Consider the following 17767-nt stretch of genomic DNA (forward strand, 5'->3'; position numbering starts at 1 on the left):
GAGTTGTATATTTTTTTTTAAACAAACGAGTTCCAGAATTTATTAATAGTTTTAATCAGGTTTATCCTTTTTTTTTTCCAGCATACGAGGGTAAAGAAATTATGGCAAAGAAATAAGTATTTTATGATTACCATATTTCCTTAGCATATCAGACACTTTAAAAAGCATAATACATTGATATGAAACAGTACAAACAAGGAAGAAATGTTACCTTTTGTTTTAAAATGCTTGCTTATTATTATTATCTCTATTGTCATCCCTTCTTTATAGAGCAGGGAAACTGAAAGGGCGTTACATGTAAGAATGGAAAAAATGTCATATTTCTTGCAGACTTTTACCCTTCTTCATATCAGGTACTTTGCTCTGTAAAACTCATTGCAACTTTATTCCCTAATAGTCAGATAAGACACATGTGGTTTTTTTTTTTTTCCAGCTCAGTGACTACAACACTTTCTTCATGATGTGCAATGCATTTGGTAACATACCAGAAATTGTTTCTTTTGTTTCTTTAGTTCTTTATTAATGTGATTTAATTAATCTCCTTTTGCTCTATGAGGTACAGACAGTGTTCCTAAATGGACTATACAGAATAGGTTAAACTCATATCAGAAATAAATGTATTGAAACAACTGTATGGCAACAAATTGGACAATCTAGAAGAAAAGGACAAGTCTAAAAACATGCAGTCCACCAAACCTGAATCAAGAAGAAACAGATCATTTGAACTGATCAATCACTAGATGTGAAATAGAATCCACAGTAAAAAACTTCCCTGCAAACAAAAGCCCGAGACCAGATGGCTTCACTGGGAAATTCTACCAAACATACAAAGAAGAACTCATACCAATTTTCAAACTCTTCCAAAAGACTGAAGAGGAGGGAATACTCCCAAACTCATTCCATGAAGCCACCATCACCCTGATACCAAAACTAGACAAAGCCACTACGAAAAAAGAAAATTACAGGCCAGTATCATTGATGAACATAGACGCAGAAATTCTCAACAGAATATTAGCAAACAGAATCCAACGACACATAAAAAAAATCATACACTATGATCAAGTTGGACTCATCCCACGGACACAAGAATGGTTCAACATATGGAAGTCAATCACCGTGATACACCACATCCACAAAAGAAAGGACAAAAACCACATGATCATTTCAATAGATGCAGAAAAAGCATTGATAAAATTCAACATCCATTTATGATAAAAACTCTTACCAAAGTGGGTATAGAGGTAACATATCTCAACATAATAAAAGCTACTTATAACAAACCCACAGCCAACATAATACTCATTGGTGAAAAGTTGAAAGCCTTCCCACTAAAATCTGGAACAAGACAGGAATGCCCACTCTCACCACTTCTATTGAACATAGTATTGGAAGTCCTAGCTGTAGCAATCAGACAAGAAAAAAACATAAAAGAGACCCAAATTGGAAGAGAAGAGATAAAACTGTCACTATATGCATATGGCATGAATCTATATATAGAAAACCCTAAAGGCTCCACACAAAAACTACTAGAGCTGATAAAAGAATTTGGCAAGGTAGCAGGATACAAGATTAACATACAGAAATCAGTGGCATTTCTTTACACGGCAATGAAATATCAGAAAAGGAAAGTAAAGAAACAATCCCTTTTAAAATCACATCCAAAAAAAATTAAATACTTAGGAATAAACCCGGCCATGGAGGTGAAAGACTTATCCATGGAGAACTATAAAATATTGATTAAGGAAATTAAAGATGACTTAAAGAAATGGAAAGATATTCTATGCTCTTGGATTGGGAGAATTAATATTGTTAAAATGGCCATGCTACTCAGAGCAATCTACAGATTTAATATGATCCCTATCAAATTACCTAGGACGTTTTTCACAGAACTAGACCAGTTATTCCTAAAATTTATGTGGAATCACAAAAGATCAGAATTGCCAAAGCAATACTGAAGAAAAAGAATGAAGCTGGAGACATAACCCTCCCAGACTTCAGACAACACTGCAGAGCTACAGTAATCAAAATATCATGGTACTGGCACAAAAACAGACACATGAATCAAAACAGAGAGCCCAGAAATAAACCCACAAAACTTATGGTCAATTAATCCTTTGACAAAGGAGGCAAGAATATACAATAGAGTAAAGACAGTCTCTTCAGCAAGTGGTGTTGTAAAGACTGGACAGCCTCATGTAGATCAGTGAAGTTAGAGCACTCCCTCACGCCATACACAAAAATAAACTCAAAATGGCTTAAAAACTTAAACATAAGATTAGATACTGCAAACCTCCTAAAAGAAAACATAGGCAAAACATTTTCTGACATAAATCTCAGCAGTGTTCTTCCAGGACAGTCTACCCAGGCAATAGAAATAAAAGCAAAAATAAACAGATGGGACCTGATTAAATGTATAAGCTTTTGCATAGCAAAGGAAACCATAAGCAAAACAAAAAGACAACCTACGGAATGGAAGAAAATACTTGCAAATGATGTGACTGACAAGGACTTAATTTCCAGAATATATAAACAACTCATACAACTTAGTAAGATAAAACCAAACAACCCAATCCAAAAATGGACTGAAGACCTAAACAAGCAGTTCTCCAATTAAGACATACAAATGGCCAATAGGTACATGAAAAAATGCTCAACATCACTAATTTTCAGAGAAATGCAAATCAAAAAAGGTATCACCTCACAGCCAGTCAGAATGGCCATCATTAAAAAGTCCACAAATGATAAATGCTGGAGAGGGTAGGGAGAAAAGGGAATCCTCCTACAACCCTCCACTGTTGGTGGGAATGTTGTTTGGTGCAGCCATTATGGAAAACAGTATGAAGATTCTTCAAAAAAAACTGAAAACAGACTTACCATATGATCTAGCAACCCCAGTCCTGGGCACATATCTAGAGGGAACTCTAATTTGAAAGGATACATGCACCCCAGTGTTCATAGCACTATCTATAATAGCCATGACCTGGAAACAACCTAAATTACCATTGACAGATGACTGGATAAATAAGTTGTAGAATATGTATACAATGGAATACTACTCAGCCATAAAATAGAATAAAACAATGCCATTTGCAGCAACCTGGATATCGTCATTCTACGTGAAGTAAACCAGAAAGGGAAAGAAAAATACCATATGATATCACGCGTATGTGGAATCTAAAAAAAAAAAAAGACACAAATGAAATTATTCTCAAAACAGAAACAGACTCACAGACAGAACACATACTTATGGTTACCAGTGGGAGAAGAGGGTGGGAAGGGATAAATCAGGAGTTCAAGATTTGCACATATTACTATACATAAAATAGATAAACAATGTTTCTTTTGTATAGCACAGAGAACTATATTCAGTATCTTATAGTAACCTATAGTGAAAAAGAATATGAAAACCAATATATTGTATGTATATGTATGACTGAAGCATTATGGTGTATATCAGAAATTGACATGATATTGTAAACTGATATACTACAAAAAAAAAGAGAGAGAAATAAATGTATTGGCTCTGTTTTGTAACTTGGTGCATTCCCATGTTTTTTCTCTGATCTTAATAGGTGAACTGAGGTTTTACTCTCACCTCATAAACGTTATAAATAAATTTATATCAGCTATCACACTTACTAGCTTTTCATGTTGGAGATGCTGTCAATTCTTATTTTATCCTGTAGTGGTTTTTTTGGCTTAGTTAGGTGTAGCTAGTTTGAAGACAGTAAATCAAGAATTACTTCATAGTCAAAAGAGCCCTTAGTTTAATCTCAGCTTCGCCTTAAACTAGCTGTATCACTATCAGTGGACCTCAGTTGCTTCATCTGTAAAAATAAGAGGAATGGATTAGATGATTGATAAAGTCCATTCCAGATTCAGAATTTTATGTTTTAACTGTTCCATCTGGAGAGCTGTGAGGGTTGTGAGTGTGTAGTTCTAGCTATAAGCCTTGAACCTCTTAATCCATAATAATTATAATGAGGACCCTTATTAAGATTGAATAGCCATCTGATTGTAGTGCACTGGCAAATATACATGTGGGCATGACTGACTTGGTAACATCTTAGAAATGACCTGTATAAATTAGGTATAATTTAGAGAAAATGGTAATATAACAATAATAGTAGTAATCGTAGCTTATATATTTAGCCATTCTATCTCACGTTGAGTTATTATAAATATTCTCCTTTGATCAGATGAAACAGGAAGTTTATAAAGGTCTCTAAAGTTTTGTTTAAGTTATTGCTTTTTTATACCTCCTCTCATATACATATTTCTTTCTCCTAAATTTATTTTAAAAATAATTTTCTCTTAGCCCTCAGATGACTTATCTGCCATGAACACCCCTAAATAGTCATCTAAAATGAACTGAACTGTAATACCACAAATAAGCTTTTGCTCTAAGGCTACTTCTTAGGTTTTATCTAACCAGTGGATGGTGGAACTTAACAAGTTCCTTGAATACATTCTGGATTTCTTCACCAACATTAATGTAAAAGTTTTGGGGAGATGGGTGCATTTGAGACATGCTCTACCGATACAATAGAGTTTTATAGTTTCCTCTGCAATAGGGGGTGATCTTTTAGTTTTTAACTTCTTTACCTTTAGAAAGGCATTAATTTTTGTTAGGAACATTTTATCTTGGTGATAGCAGTTAATAAGGCTAGGAAGCTAGTAAAGCTGAGGGGCTGTAACAAAAAAGAAAAGAAAACTAGGGGGAAAATACTTTTCTTTTAAATTAAAAAAGACTGAGCAAGAGTAACACTGGTAAAAATAATTTGGTCTTTCCATAAGGTGCTGTGTTAGGATATCCTAGTGTCCTTGCTGATACTTGCACATCTTAGATAGCATTTTAATTTTTTTACTCCATGTTGGTTTGTATGTTTGAAATTAATTTCCCCTTGAGGAAAGGTTTTTTTTTTAAACCAAAGATTAAATGATTTTGATGGTTTGAATCAGAATAGGTACACAATTGGAATTGTTCCTAGTTCATATTTTCTGTTATCTATATAGCAAATGGGGTGTGTGTGTATGTGTGTAATATAATTTTCAAGATAGTGGTACTCAGGTGACTATTGAAATGTTTTGACTATTACTTTATTTTGGATCAGCATAGTATTATGGGACATGATGGCATAGGTAATGTGGCTTAAAAGTTAAGATTTGTTCTCTACTAGTGGAATCAGTCTGTTCTATTACAGTATTAGTTTTTCTCAGTTTTATTGTTGAAAAATTTACTTTGTCTGCATAGGTCTTAGAAGTAAAGCCCTCATGAGGGGTTTTGTTATATAGTGTAGTTCTGTTTCCAATATGAATGAAATATTATATGTTCTTTTTAGTAATAAACATTGTGTAAGAAATGATTTTCAAATGAATTTTAAATGTCAGAATGTATCATCTATGTCATACTGTACGTAATCTACTGTAATATTGAACATAGTGAAGGAACATTGGTGAATTAATAAAGGCTATTAATAGTTTCACGTTGTACTTAGGACAATGTACAGTTAAGCTAAATTGCTGGGAAATTGTAGAAAAGGATTTCTTTAATTTCCTGAACATTATTGACCATATTACTATCATTAGTGCTAGTTTTGTATCATATCAACCCAAATTTCAGTGACTTAACATAATGAAAAGTTTCATTCTCTGTCATACAAAATCTAATGTGGAGGTATACCCGATCAGGACATTCTCCAAGACAAATTTCTTCCAAAAAGTGATTTAAGGATCAGGCTCCTTTCATCATGTATTTCTACGATTTTCAACCTGTGACTTCAAAGATTGCTGCAGAAACAGAGCGTAGGATATTGTGTGGGAGATTTTTATTGCCCAGGCCTAGAGTTAGAATATATCACTCCCATCTGCATTCTGTTGATCAGACTCTGTTATTTGGCCCCACCTAATTATGAGGAACAGGAAAATATTGTTTATTTTTGTCCCAGGCATAAGAGGAGATAAATTATATTGGTAAGCACTAACATTCTCTTCCACGTTGATATTTAGTAAACTTGTTAATTTGTTAAAGTTGTGATATTTAGTAAACATTTATTACACATCATCGTATATAGAATATAGTTTTCTTTAAATGAAGAAATCAAAGGAAATCAAAGAACTTAATAGTTTTTTGGAAAACAAGAAAATATACACTGAATGACTGAAAAAAGCAGTTTTTTGAAAGATATAAAACCATATAATTCAAACATAATGTGTGTTTGTAGATCAAAAATGACTGGAATGAATTGAAGCGTTCAGGGGAAAAAAGAATACCTGATTCAAGCTGTTTTAAAGGCAATGCTAATTGAAAAAGGAGAGCATAGAACTTTCTAGTTGTGAAGGATGAAGTCTGGTGGAAAGTTAGCAGATAGACTTCCAAGAACAGGGATTGTGTAAGAAAATCTGAAAGATATGGTGGGAGAGGTTTGTTAGGGTCCTGTCTGGTGTATCAAAATGTTTGATTTTGATATTTAATAAATACTGAAGCATTTTAGCATCTTTCTAACAATTTTATTTCTTAGAGATCAGTAGAAACAGAGTATGGTTATGAAAAGATAAGTGATTCTGACAGAGGAGAAAGTGCTGGGAGATAGGAGAGGAGCTGCTTTTTTATGGTAATAAAGTTTATTAGATTATCTTTCAAGAAATATTAAAAGGAAAACAAATTTAATTATCCAAACCAAACCTAAGCTTAGTGTCTTAGAGAATAAGCCTGATTAATGAGGAATGGCAAATGTAATTGTATAGTGACATAGGATAGAATTTCTGAAGACTTTCAGGTTCCATTGTCTTAAAGCAGTAGGTGATGTGATAGACCTTTAGCCTTTTTGTTAACTTTTCTTTTTTGGTAGAAATGAAACGTAGAAAAGACTTGAGGAAGTAGGTCTCCACAGTGATTATCTATGATCCAGTAAAAGAAATTTGAAAACTGTTGGCATAAAGTAACATTTATAAATTAATGAGTTAGAGCAAACTGAGATACGATTTTGTGTGTAGGAAATGAAAATGCATATTTTAATTTAACATTATTGGATCAGTGAATTTCAAAGTATGGTCCCTGGACAAAGAGCATCAGCGTCACCTAGGCACTTGTGAGAAATGTATATTCTAGGGCCTTACCTCAGACCTACTGAATCAGGAAATCAGGCTTGGCCATCTGTTTTAATGAGCTCTTTATGGGATTCTGATGCATGCCAAAGTGTAAGCGCCACAGACTTAGAGTGTTATTGTCCTTTCCTGTACCAGCCAGTAAGCAAAATTCTACATGTGTTACTCTGTTCAAGAGTTGTTACACTCTCCGTATCAGTTACACTATCCATATCAGAGTGTTTAAAAGGTAGAACTGAACAGAGTAAAATCAGAGGTGTGGTTGCTAGGTGTCATTAGAATTTAGAAGGAATTTCTCCATTCAATGCCAACAGGTTGTAAGATTTCAGTGTTGTTTTTCTTTTTGGTACCATTTGTTTTCATTTAGCCAATATGTATGGGAATGCTGAGTTTGATAGACTGAGGGTAGACTTAGGTAGCTGTTAGTAATTGGTCTGGATTGTTACTTGGGATAGTATCAAAGTAGGTGAGGTGAGGAAAGGATTTGTGCCTGTCTTAGGTTAGGCAGGGGTTGGATGTCATTTTGCCATTGGTTATGTCAGTCATAATTTGGAAGTCGTCTTAATGTAAGTAAAATATGTCTTTCTAAGACACATTATTAGGGCTTAGACTTTTGTTATTATACAGTAAGCATCTAAACAGAAACATTTAGAGGAGAGAGTTAAATCTTAAACTAGAAACATTTAAAATGTTACTTTAATTAATAATTCAGTTATATGTTTCATATTATTTTAGAACTCTCGTTTTAAGATAGGACTAAATGAAATTTAGGATTCGTTGAGAGATTGGCCTATGGTGTAAAATGATCTGATGTATACTGTAACTTAATTGAACAAAAATGTAATTTTATTTTGTTTTTAACTGATTAGTTCATTTATGCATATTATCCTGGGATTTGACTGTTCTTTTGAAAAATTCTGCCTAAGAAAGCTAAATGTTTGAGCATCAAAACACTGGTCCCAAAATAGAGTTCAGACTGTTTTTCAACTGGACACAGTTGTCTCTGTTACTTTGCTTTCTCTTGAAATGATGTTTCCATTTTGGGGATGGGAAGAGCTATGATTATTTATAGACTAGTGTGTTTTGGACAGGTGGTGTGTTTACACAGATCATTGGAATTATCAAATGTCCCCCAAGACCTTTAATGCGAATACATTTAATTTTATCATCACTCTTTGTATTTAAAAGAAAATAATTATGTTTGGTGGATGGAGAACATTCTCTTTAATTTTATATTTTAACACAGCAGGTGTTCTGTATTAGGAATTTTTCAGTTTTGGAATGATCAAATTTCTGGTAAACTATGAGGCTCTGTCACTGAAAATTTTTAAACACTTCTTTTTTAATCTTCTTGAACATACAGATTATAAACATCTTTCCCCCTTTTCCAGTTTCTAGGGTTTGACAGGAGTTTTTTAGGGAGTCAGACCCTGTAGGAACCTAAAGCATTCATAAATTATTGAAGCTTTCCATTTCATATAATTCTAAAATTACAATAAAGTCATAAAGTAACTATTGGTAATACTACATAGCAGAAACATTACAGCTTAAAAAAACTCCTGAAGTTTAGCATATGCACATATTTTTCAGCTCTAAAACTATTGTTATATCATTTATGTAAGTAACCTTTGAGTCAATATTCCAATTATTGTACTAGGGCCATTGTGCCACCAAAGGCACCAAATAAAATTCAGTCAATGAATGTATGATAGCTGTCATCCCTAGTAAGAGTGTGCATAAGGAACTGCTGTCACATTCTTCTTGCAGAAGGCAGGGACTACGTTCATTTTATTCCTTTTTGAGAGCCCTTACCTCTTGAGAAACTACTCCTGTCTGCTTAGAGAGACTGCATAATATAATACAGCCCCATTCAGAAAAATATTGATAGTAAAACAGTCTCCTCCTTTTTTCTTCCCCTTACCTGTCTTCAACTTGTTTCTGGAATCTCTGTGTTCTATATCCATTAAGCCCTGATCATCCAAAGCCATCTTCAGTTTTTTATGTTCTTCGTTATACTGAATTAACAAGTCACTGTAGGATCATCCAGGTACTTTGTCTGTGAGTAGTTACCATGCCTCTTGAGACATTGGCTGTTTCATGATCCGCCATCATGTGGTTAAAAACCTCTTTTCTGTCTGGTTATTGTGTGCGACCATGATGCTCCATAGTCTTTTCTGTTCTTACATTTCCTATTTTACCCTTCTTTCTACAAACATGGAGAGAAGAAGAGTGGATTCTGTCTTGACTATGTTAACAGTTTAATAAAAAGATCAGAATTGGTTTTTTATTAACCAAACCAAATCCTGGTGGTGAGGGGTAACAGTGGGGAAAAGAAAGAGTAAGCCATAGTAGGAGAGAAGATTCTTAAGTGTCTAATTCAACAAGCTAAATATTATAAAGAGAATCAATTGCTATGAAAGTAAGAAGGTTACATTCTGCCTTGAGGCCAAGTTTGGGAGGAGATCAGAGAATATCTAAAATGGGTGACATTGAAGCAGAGCCTTGAAGTAGGGCTGATTTATCCATTAGGCCTTGTGAGGACGGTGCCTAGGGCCCACAGTTCTCTGAGGAGCCCACCAAAAAATTTGTTTTAATTTGTTTTAAAAATCAGAATAAGAAGGAGTATAAGAGTTGTAGTTATGTAGTAATTAATCCAGCCTGGATTATATTCTATTTCTACTAATGCAGTTATAAAATATAACTTTCTGTATTTTTGTAAATGGAGGTAGTGACTTACCAAGGCAGAACTGTCTGGGTAGGATTTGCAGAGTTATGGCCTGCCTTGAAGGGTTAGTAAGGGTTTGTGGGTGCAAGAGACTGATATTAGCAAAATCTTGAGTAAGAAATTGATAATTAAGCCACAGATTCACTTTAAGGAACTTTAATAAATATGATTTCTCTTACCTATGCTGCTGCTAGTTGAAGTGCAGTGATGACAGAGAAGTAAGTAGTACTTAACTAGAATAAACATCACTTGATATGCTAAACCCCAAATAAAGATGCTATTAATTAGTCAATGAAATAATCATTATGTTGAGAAGGTAAGATCTACCTTAATATTTCCTTAGTTATCATCAATTTAATATCAGCTTTTCAGAAAAGATATTTTAAGATGTACACATCATTGATAACAGAAATGTGGTCAAAATGTGATGGTGTGGAAAATACGCCTTTGATTCTAAGAAGCACTGTAGTTTTTTGGTTTCACAAACCCATTATCATAAAACTCGCATCTCAGCATAGCATGAACCTCCCTGGTGAAATTAGGATTTACCATTTCAGATCCTGATTTTACTCACTGTTATGAACTATAGCCTATAGGTGTGGGATAGTTAAAATTATTAATTCTATTTTACAGATGAGAGAAACAGTCAAAAAAGATTGGAATATCTTATCCAGGGTCAGACATTTAATAAGAAAGAGGCAAGGCAAGGATTTCAACCCAGGTAGTCTTGACTCCAGAGCCTTTGCCTCCTAACATGATACTTCCAAGTTGCTAAATTCAGTTTTGGATATGTTGAGTTTCAGGTGTTTGTGGGAAAGCCAGTGGCAGATGTTCAGTGTGGTGTGTAAGTTTGGAGCTCAGAAGTAAGTTGTTGTTGAACCCAAGTTCACATACCCGACACACAGTGAGACCAAACAAACCAAAACATGGAGTTTAGAGTGGAGAAAGGCCCTTGCAAGGAGAGTGGGGTTCAGAGTGAAGCAAGGGCCATGCAAGGAGAGTGGGGCTGCTCATGCTCAAGGAACAGGGAAGAGTTTTAAAGGGGAAGGAGGGGAGTTGCAGGGTGTGTGTGATCAGCTTGTGCACAATTCTCTGACTGATTAATGGTGAGGGTGGTTTCACAGGGGGTTAACATTATCAATCCTCAGGCTCCATCCAGTAGGTCTGAGGGCTACATGCTCAAGGTCATCAGGTCGTTCACTTCTTCGGTTTGGAGGGGGTTTTAGCGTCTATGAAATAACAGTTCTCCTGGCCCACCTGCTGTTTTTTGTCACTACATGTTCATGTCCTTTCAGTCGTTAATTCTTGAGCCAGGCTGTTGTGACTCAGGGGAGGCCTGGGAGGCTACAGCTTCTCTTCAGACAAGAGGCAGGCAGAGGACGTGTGCGAGGCTTCTGTTGCAGGAAGGCCTCACAGGGTCCTGCTGGGTTACATATGGGCCAGAGATAAGGAGTTTGGTATTTTAGTCATGTGGGTGGTAGACTTTAGTAGGAAGAACCAACCATGAAGATCAGTATCTTGGAAACCAAGATGGAAGGATAGGTTGTCAAGAACTATGAGTGGTCATCATTGTGAAATGCATCAGAGGGAGTCTCATAAGATAAAGACTGAAAAAGACCTATTGCCTTAGCAACAACAAGGATGTCATCGGTGGCTATGGAAAAAGTTAAAGTTTTCTTTAATCAGCACTGCCTCTTCGTTTTAGAGGGGAAATTGGAGCACAAAAAGATTAGCTTCAGAATGTGACCTTATTTGGAAATAGCCTTTTTGCAGATGTAATTAGTTAAGGATCTCGAGAATCTTGTCTGAAATTCTGTAACTGAGAATCTTGTCTGTGATGAGCCAGTGAGGAATGGCAGAGATGTAACTTGGTTGCCTTGACTACTCATAAGGGAGAGTTGATCTTTAATGTGTTTTTATTGTGGCTTCATTGAATAATGGCTGTTGAAGTGCGGAAACACACTTAGATTTGGAAATACATACTGTCAGGCAGAATGTGTCTGTTCTGTATTTAATGGTCCAAGTCTATTTGAAAACTGATCAAATAGTGTCTTTAATAAATGATTTTAAACAGATTTGGGTACTACATTATGACTCTCTCTAGACATTTAACTTGTTTAGACTTAAGAAAAATTGATTTCCAATTAACACCAGATTTCATGAGAAAGAAAATATTAGCTAAATAATTAATTCTATGAAATGACATGTATTCCAAACAAAAACAGGCAACATCTGTTAATTCAGTTGGGAGGACAAGATTGAGTTTGGTTCTTTAATTTTTAAATTAAGTATTGTTCAGAATTTTTATTTTAAGCTTATTTTAAGCCGTTTAGTAACTAGTACTGTGTCACACCAGAACTTGAAGTGTGTGATTTGTGACTAGTCATTCAGTATTTTATTGATTGATCAAAGGGTGAGAGCTGGTCAGCTGATACTCTCTTAACTTGAACTCCCTGTTAATGATTCCCTTCATCTACAATACGATGATAATTAAATTATCTGAACAAAGTAACTCTGAGGCACTACTGTTTTTTTTAATTGACTTGTAAATAAGATGGCATAAAATAGATTATGCTGAAAATAGTTTAATTGTATGTTCATTTGTATTCTAATTATTTGAAATTTTGGAATTCACATTATAATAAGATATTTCAGAGGATTTTGAAGGTCCTCTACTTTCGGCTCCCATTCTCTGTGTGAATCCCATTTACATTATTACTGAGATGGTCCTGTAACCTTCTTTTCACACCTTCAGGGATAGGGAGAGCATTACCTCTCAAGGCATACAACAACCTGTCTTGTGTGTCTACTGTTTACTAGACACCAGAGATACGACATGGCAGAGAACAAAATAGACACTTCCCTGTTCTTCATGGAGTCCATAACCTAGCAGTGACTGAGTAAGTAGTGGAAAGTAATGTAAGCACTGTGAAGAATGCAGAGTGCTATGGAAGAGTATGACAAGAGAATGTAACATAGTCTGGGAGGAACAGACAATGTTGCTTTAAGGTATTAATACTTTAGCTGACACTTGTAGGATAAATTAGCCTGGGAAAAGGTAGGGAAGTTTTTCAAATTGAGGAAACAGCATGTACCCAGATCTTGAGTTGAAAACATGACATATTCAAGGAACCTAAAATGATTATGAAGAGGACATTCTTCTCATCTCAGCAGGAACCTAGCATGTCTCTTATGTATTGAGGACTAAAGGAATTCTTTAAGGATTTGCAGGTTTGGAAGTTCAGCATTAGCAATGGTGAAGCACTTCCGTTAAACGGCTTTATGAGAATCAGACATCAACAGAACAGGGACAGGATGTGAAGAGCATAAGAACACCTGTGAGACATCTGTGGCCTCCCATAAATAACTGGAGTTGGGAGTGGGGTGGGGAGTGGAGGCCAAAAGGAGATATGAGACATTATACAAGTAAGGGCAACAAGCACTGAACAGTGGAGTTACCACTAACACACTTCAGGCTGGTAAGGCTGGAGAAATACAGCATTTTCTCAAACAAATGATTAGACTTAAACTGTTCCTCTTTGTTTCATTTCCCTCTTTGCTGGGAAATGGCCTCTTGCAGTAGTGTCTGTATATAAATGAATATTGTCATTTGATTGCTTAACATTTTAAATTTTATTTTTTAAGTTAGCATTATAGTAAGGCTGACTTTTTTGGGTATACAGTTCTATGAATTTTCACGCATGTGTAAATCCATGTAACTATCACTGCTTTTGGAGTACAGAACAGTTCCATCACCCCAAAAAACTCCTTGAGCCATCCCTTTGTAGTCACAGTCTCCTTCTACACATAACCCTCATCAGCCACTGATCTGTTTTTCCATCACTATAGTTTGTCTTTTTGAGAATGTCATATACATAGAATAATATCGTATATAACTTTTGATACTGGCTCCTTTCATACAGCACAGTTCCTTTGAGATTCATGCAAGTTGTTGCATGTATCAATAATTTATTCCTTTTATTGCTGAATAATATTCCACTGTAATGGATATATTACGTTTGTTTCATTCACCTGCTGAAGGAAGTTTGGATTGTTTCCAGTTTTTGGTGACTATGGAAAAAGTTGCTTTAAATATTTGTATACAGGTTTTTGTGTCAAGTTTTTAATTCTCTAAATACTCAGAAGTGAGGTTGCTGGGTCATTTGGTTAGTCTATGTTTAACATTATAGAAACTGCCAAACTGTTTTCCAGAGTGTACCATTCTGCATTCCCACTGGCAACATACGAATCTGAATTGTTCTGCATCCTTACCAACACTTCATATTGTTAATATTTTTAATTTTAGCCATTTTAATATGTATTTAAATAGTATCTTGCTATAGTTTTATTTTTTAGTGTCTTACTATTATTTTCTTACTATTGAGTTTTGGGAGTTTCTTATACATGTATTATGGATACAAGTCCTTTGTTGATTATGTGACCTGCAAATATTTTCTCTAAGTCAATAGCTTGTCTTTTGAAAAATTTTCTTAACAGTGTCCTTTGCATAGCAAAAGTGTTGAATTTTGAACCCATGGGGTTGGGGTGCACTACCTTCCTGGCATGTGGCATACTTATTTATTTATTTATTTTTTAAAGGAGTCCTGTAGATTGAACCCAGGAACTCTTGCATGCTAAGCATGTGCTCTGCCACTTGAGCTATAGCCTCCTCCCCTGAGCTAGCTTTTGATTTCACTCATTTCTGTTAAATTTTTTTGTTTTCAATTTCAGTGATTTCTGTTTTTATTTTTTCCTTTTTTCTGGTTGCTTTAGGTTTATTTTGTTCATTTTTTAAATTACTTAATATGGAAGTTTATAGATAGTTGATTTGAGACCACTTTCATTTCTCATTTGAACATTTTATACTGTAAATTTCCCTCTAAGCACTGCTTTGTTGTGTCGCTCAAATTTTGACATGTTGTATCTCATTTTCATTCAGTTCAAAATATTTTCTGATTTCCCTTGATACTCCTTTTAAACCTATGGGTTATCTAGAAGTATGTTTAATTTCCAAGTGTTTGGAGATTTTGCTGTTATCTATTATTGATTTCTAGTTCTTTTACAGTTTAGAAGAACATACTTTGTGTAATTTCAATTCTTTTAAGTTTGCTAAGGCTTATTTTATAACCCAGGATGTGGTCTCTCTTGGTGAATGTTTCATGTACATTTTGAAAAGAATAAAAATGTATATTTTGATGTTAATTGGGTGGCGTGTTCCCTTTAAATTGCAAAGACCCAGTTGGTTGATGCTGTTGTTCAGTTCTTCTCTATTGTTGCTGATTTTCTGTGTACACATTTTATTTATTACTGAAAGAGCTGTGTTGAAGCCTCTAACTGCAATTGTGGATTTGTTTATGTCTCCTTTCAGTTTTGTAAGTTTTTGCTTCATGTATTTTCAATCTCTCTTGTTAGGTGCATACACATTTAGGAATTGATGAATTCTTGGTGAATTGACATATTTTTTTTTGTGTGATGTCTCTATCCCTGGTAATTTTCTTTGCTCTGAGTTTTACTTTGATATTAATATAGCCACTTAATCTTCCTTTTGTTTAGTGTTTGCTTGGTATATCTTTTTCTGTCCTTTTACTTTAAAACTATGTCATTGTATTTCAAGTAAGTTTCTTATAGACAACATATAGTTGGATCATTTTTTAAAACCCATGGTGACAGTCTGTCTTTTAGCTGATGTGTTTTAGATAGGTCATTTACATTTAATGTGACCATTGTTATGTTTGGATTTAGATCTATCACTTTATTATTTGATTTTTGGTTTTTCTTTATGCTTTTCATTCATTTTTCCCTTTCCTGTTTCTTTTTGGGGCAGATTATTTGAATATTTTTACCATTTTGTTTTAATTTATCCATTGTATTTTTTTACTATATTATTTCTACAGTTTTGGTTTTTTTAAATGATCACTCTAGGAATTACAGCATGTAAACTTTGCTCTTCGCCACGTGCTTAGAATCAGTATTTTACAGTTTTACTTGGAATGTGGAGACCTTAACACCAAACAGTTCTCTTTCCCTTTTCCCCTTTGTGCTGTAGTTGTCTAATTTATTACATCAACACACGTTGAAAACCCCTTCAGACAAGGTTGTAATTTTTTCTTTGAAGTGTCAAATATTTTAAAGAGCTCAGTAGAAGGATGGTTTATTACATGTACTTGGCTATTTATCACTTCTGTTGCTTTTTCTTGATTCCTCATGTTGTCATTTTCCTGATGGTATTATTTCTTTTGTGTCCAAAGAACTTCCTTTAGCCATTTTTTTCTGAGTAGTCTGCTGCTGACAGATTCTCTTAGTTTTTCTTCTGTTAATGTTACTTTTATTTCACCTTCATTCCTGAAGAATATATTTGCTGAATATATTTCTGGGTTGACAGTTAGTTCTCTTCTTGGTGTGCTTGAAAATATTAACCCCCTCCATGGCTGGTCTCTCTGGTTTCTGATAAGAAGTCTGCAGTTATTCAAATTATAGTTTCACTATAAGAATCAGTTGTTTTTTTCTCTGGCTACTTTTAAGAATTTGATCTTTAGTTTTCTGCAGTTTAATTATGGTCTGGGCATGGATTTCTCTGAATTTATCCCATTTGGGGTTAAAGGAAAACTGTTTTTCTACTCACAACTCCTGTCACCAAATGTTTGGGTTTCCCCACACCAAGCAATCCTCTAATTCTTTGTGAACACCACTGATTCCCAACAATTTAATTCAGTTCTGACTCTACCTACGTGGAGTTAGCACAAAACCTACAGATAGGGCCTTAGTCCCACAAGACTGTCCCCACTTCAGATATCAGTAGCAGGTAGTGGGTCCCCAGGTTACCCACACTTCTGTCTGACTTGACTACAAATCAGGGGTCCCCACAACTCCCTTCTCAATTTCAATAATTTGCTATAATAGTTCCCAGAACTCAGGGAAGCACATTACTTACTATCACTGCTTTATTATAAAGGGTAGTATAAAGTATTCAGATGAACAGCCGGATGAAGTGATCATAGGCCAAGATCTCAAAGCATCCTGATCACAGGAATTCCCCTGGGGTTGGGGTGCACTACCTTCCTGGCATTTGGATGCATTCACCAATCTGAAGCTCTCCAAACCCCTTCATTTGGGGTTTTTAAGGAGGTTCCGTTATAATGACATGTTTGATTAAATCATCAGCCATTAGTGATTAGTGCCCAGTCTCTCCCCATCCTAGAGATCAGGGGTTGGGTGGAGTGAGACTGAAAGTCATAACCCTCTAATCACATGGTTATTTCCTTTGGCATCTGGCCCTAATCCTAAAGCTATCTGGGGGTCAGCTACCAGTCATTTTATTAACATAAACTCAGGTATTGTTGTAAGAAGTTTGGTATAAATTACAAAAGATGCTCCTCTCACCCCTGTCACTCAGGAAATTACAACAGTTTTAAGAGCTCTGTGCCAGGAACCAGGGAAGAAGACTAATTCTTATTATATTCTTACTATATCACAACTTCAGATATATGTTTTTGTAACATAATTTCAACATCTGTGTCATCTTGGAGTTTGTATCTGTTGCCTTTGCCTTTCCTATGTGTAGTGGGATTTTCCTGGTAATTTGTATGCAAGGTAATTTTGGATCACGTCTTGGGCATTTTGACCATTATGATGCTTATTATCCTGTGTTGAATGATATTCCATACAGAATACTAACTCTTTCAGATTTAGACACAAGTTCTAACTTAGCTTCTGTGGTTTGTGATTTTTATGTTAGTGCCTTTTTTAAAGCCTTTGTTGTGCTGTTCAGATATGTTCTGTATGTATTGTCAACCAGTGGCCAAGTTGGTACCTGAACTGTTCTCAACGTGTGTGGTATGCTGTTTAGGTTCAGATCTCCACACATACAGCTTAGAAGTGATCCGAGAAATTTATAAACAACTTTATGGGCTTGCCTTCTCTTCTCTCCATACATTT

The 17767-nt window shown here is 35.0% G+C and overlaps 1 protein-coding gene across 17 annotated transcripts in view; it reads left to right on the forward strand.

The window, feature by feature from the left end:
* Positions 1-17767, forward strand: part of LOC140687922 (succinyl-CoA:glutarate CoA-transferase-like) — a 129552-nt gene that overhangs the window by 64419 nt on the left and 47366 nt on the right. The window contains exons 5-6 of one of the 17 annotated variants that reach the window (XM_072945859.1): positions 12653-12732; positions 14045-14892. The exons of 13 other annotated variants lie outside the window; for them this stretch is intronic. In XM_072945859.1, the coding sequence (XP_072801960.1) occupies positions 12653-12732; positions 14045-14123 (159 nt within the window). In that variant the 3' untranslated portion in view covers positions 14124-14892. Of the gene's footprint in view, positions 1-562; positions 3307-12587; positions 12629-12652; positions 12733-14044; positions 14893-17767 lie in introns of those variants that run through there. 3 more of the 17 variants (XM_072945862.1, XM_072945873.1, XM_072945866.1) reach the window with 3 other exon arrangements.

The sequence above is a fragment of the Vicugna pacos genome, chromosome 21 (assembly GCF_048564905.1).
Source record: "Vicugna pacos chromosome 21, VicPac4, whole genome shotgun sequence".
Taxonomy (NCBI): domain Eukaryota; kingdom Metazoa; phylum Chordata; class Mammalia; order Artiodactyla; family Camelidae; genus Vicugna; species Vicugna pacos.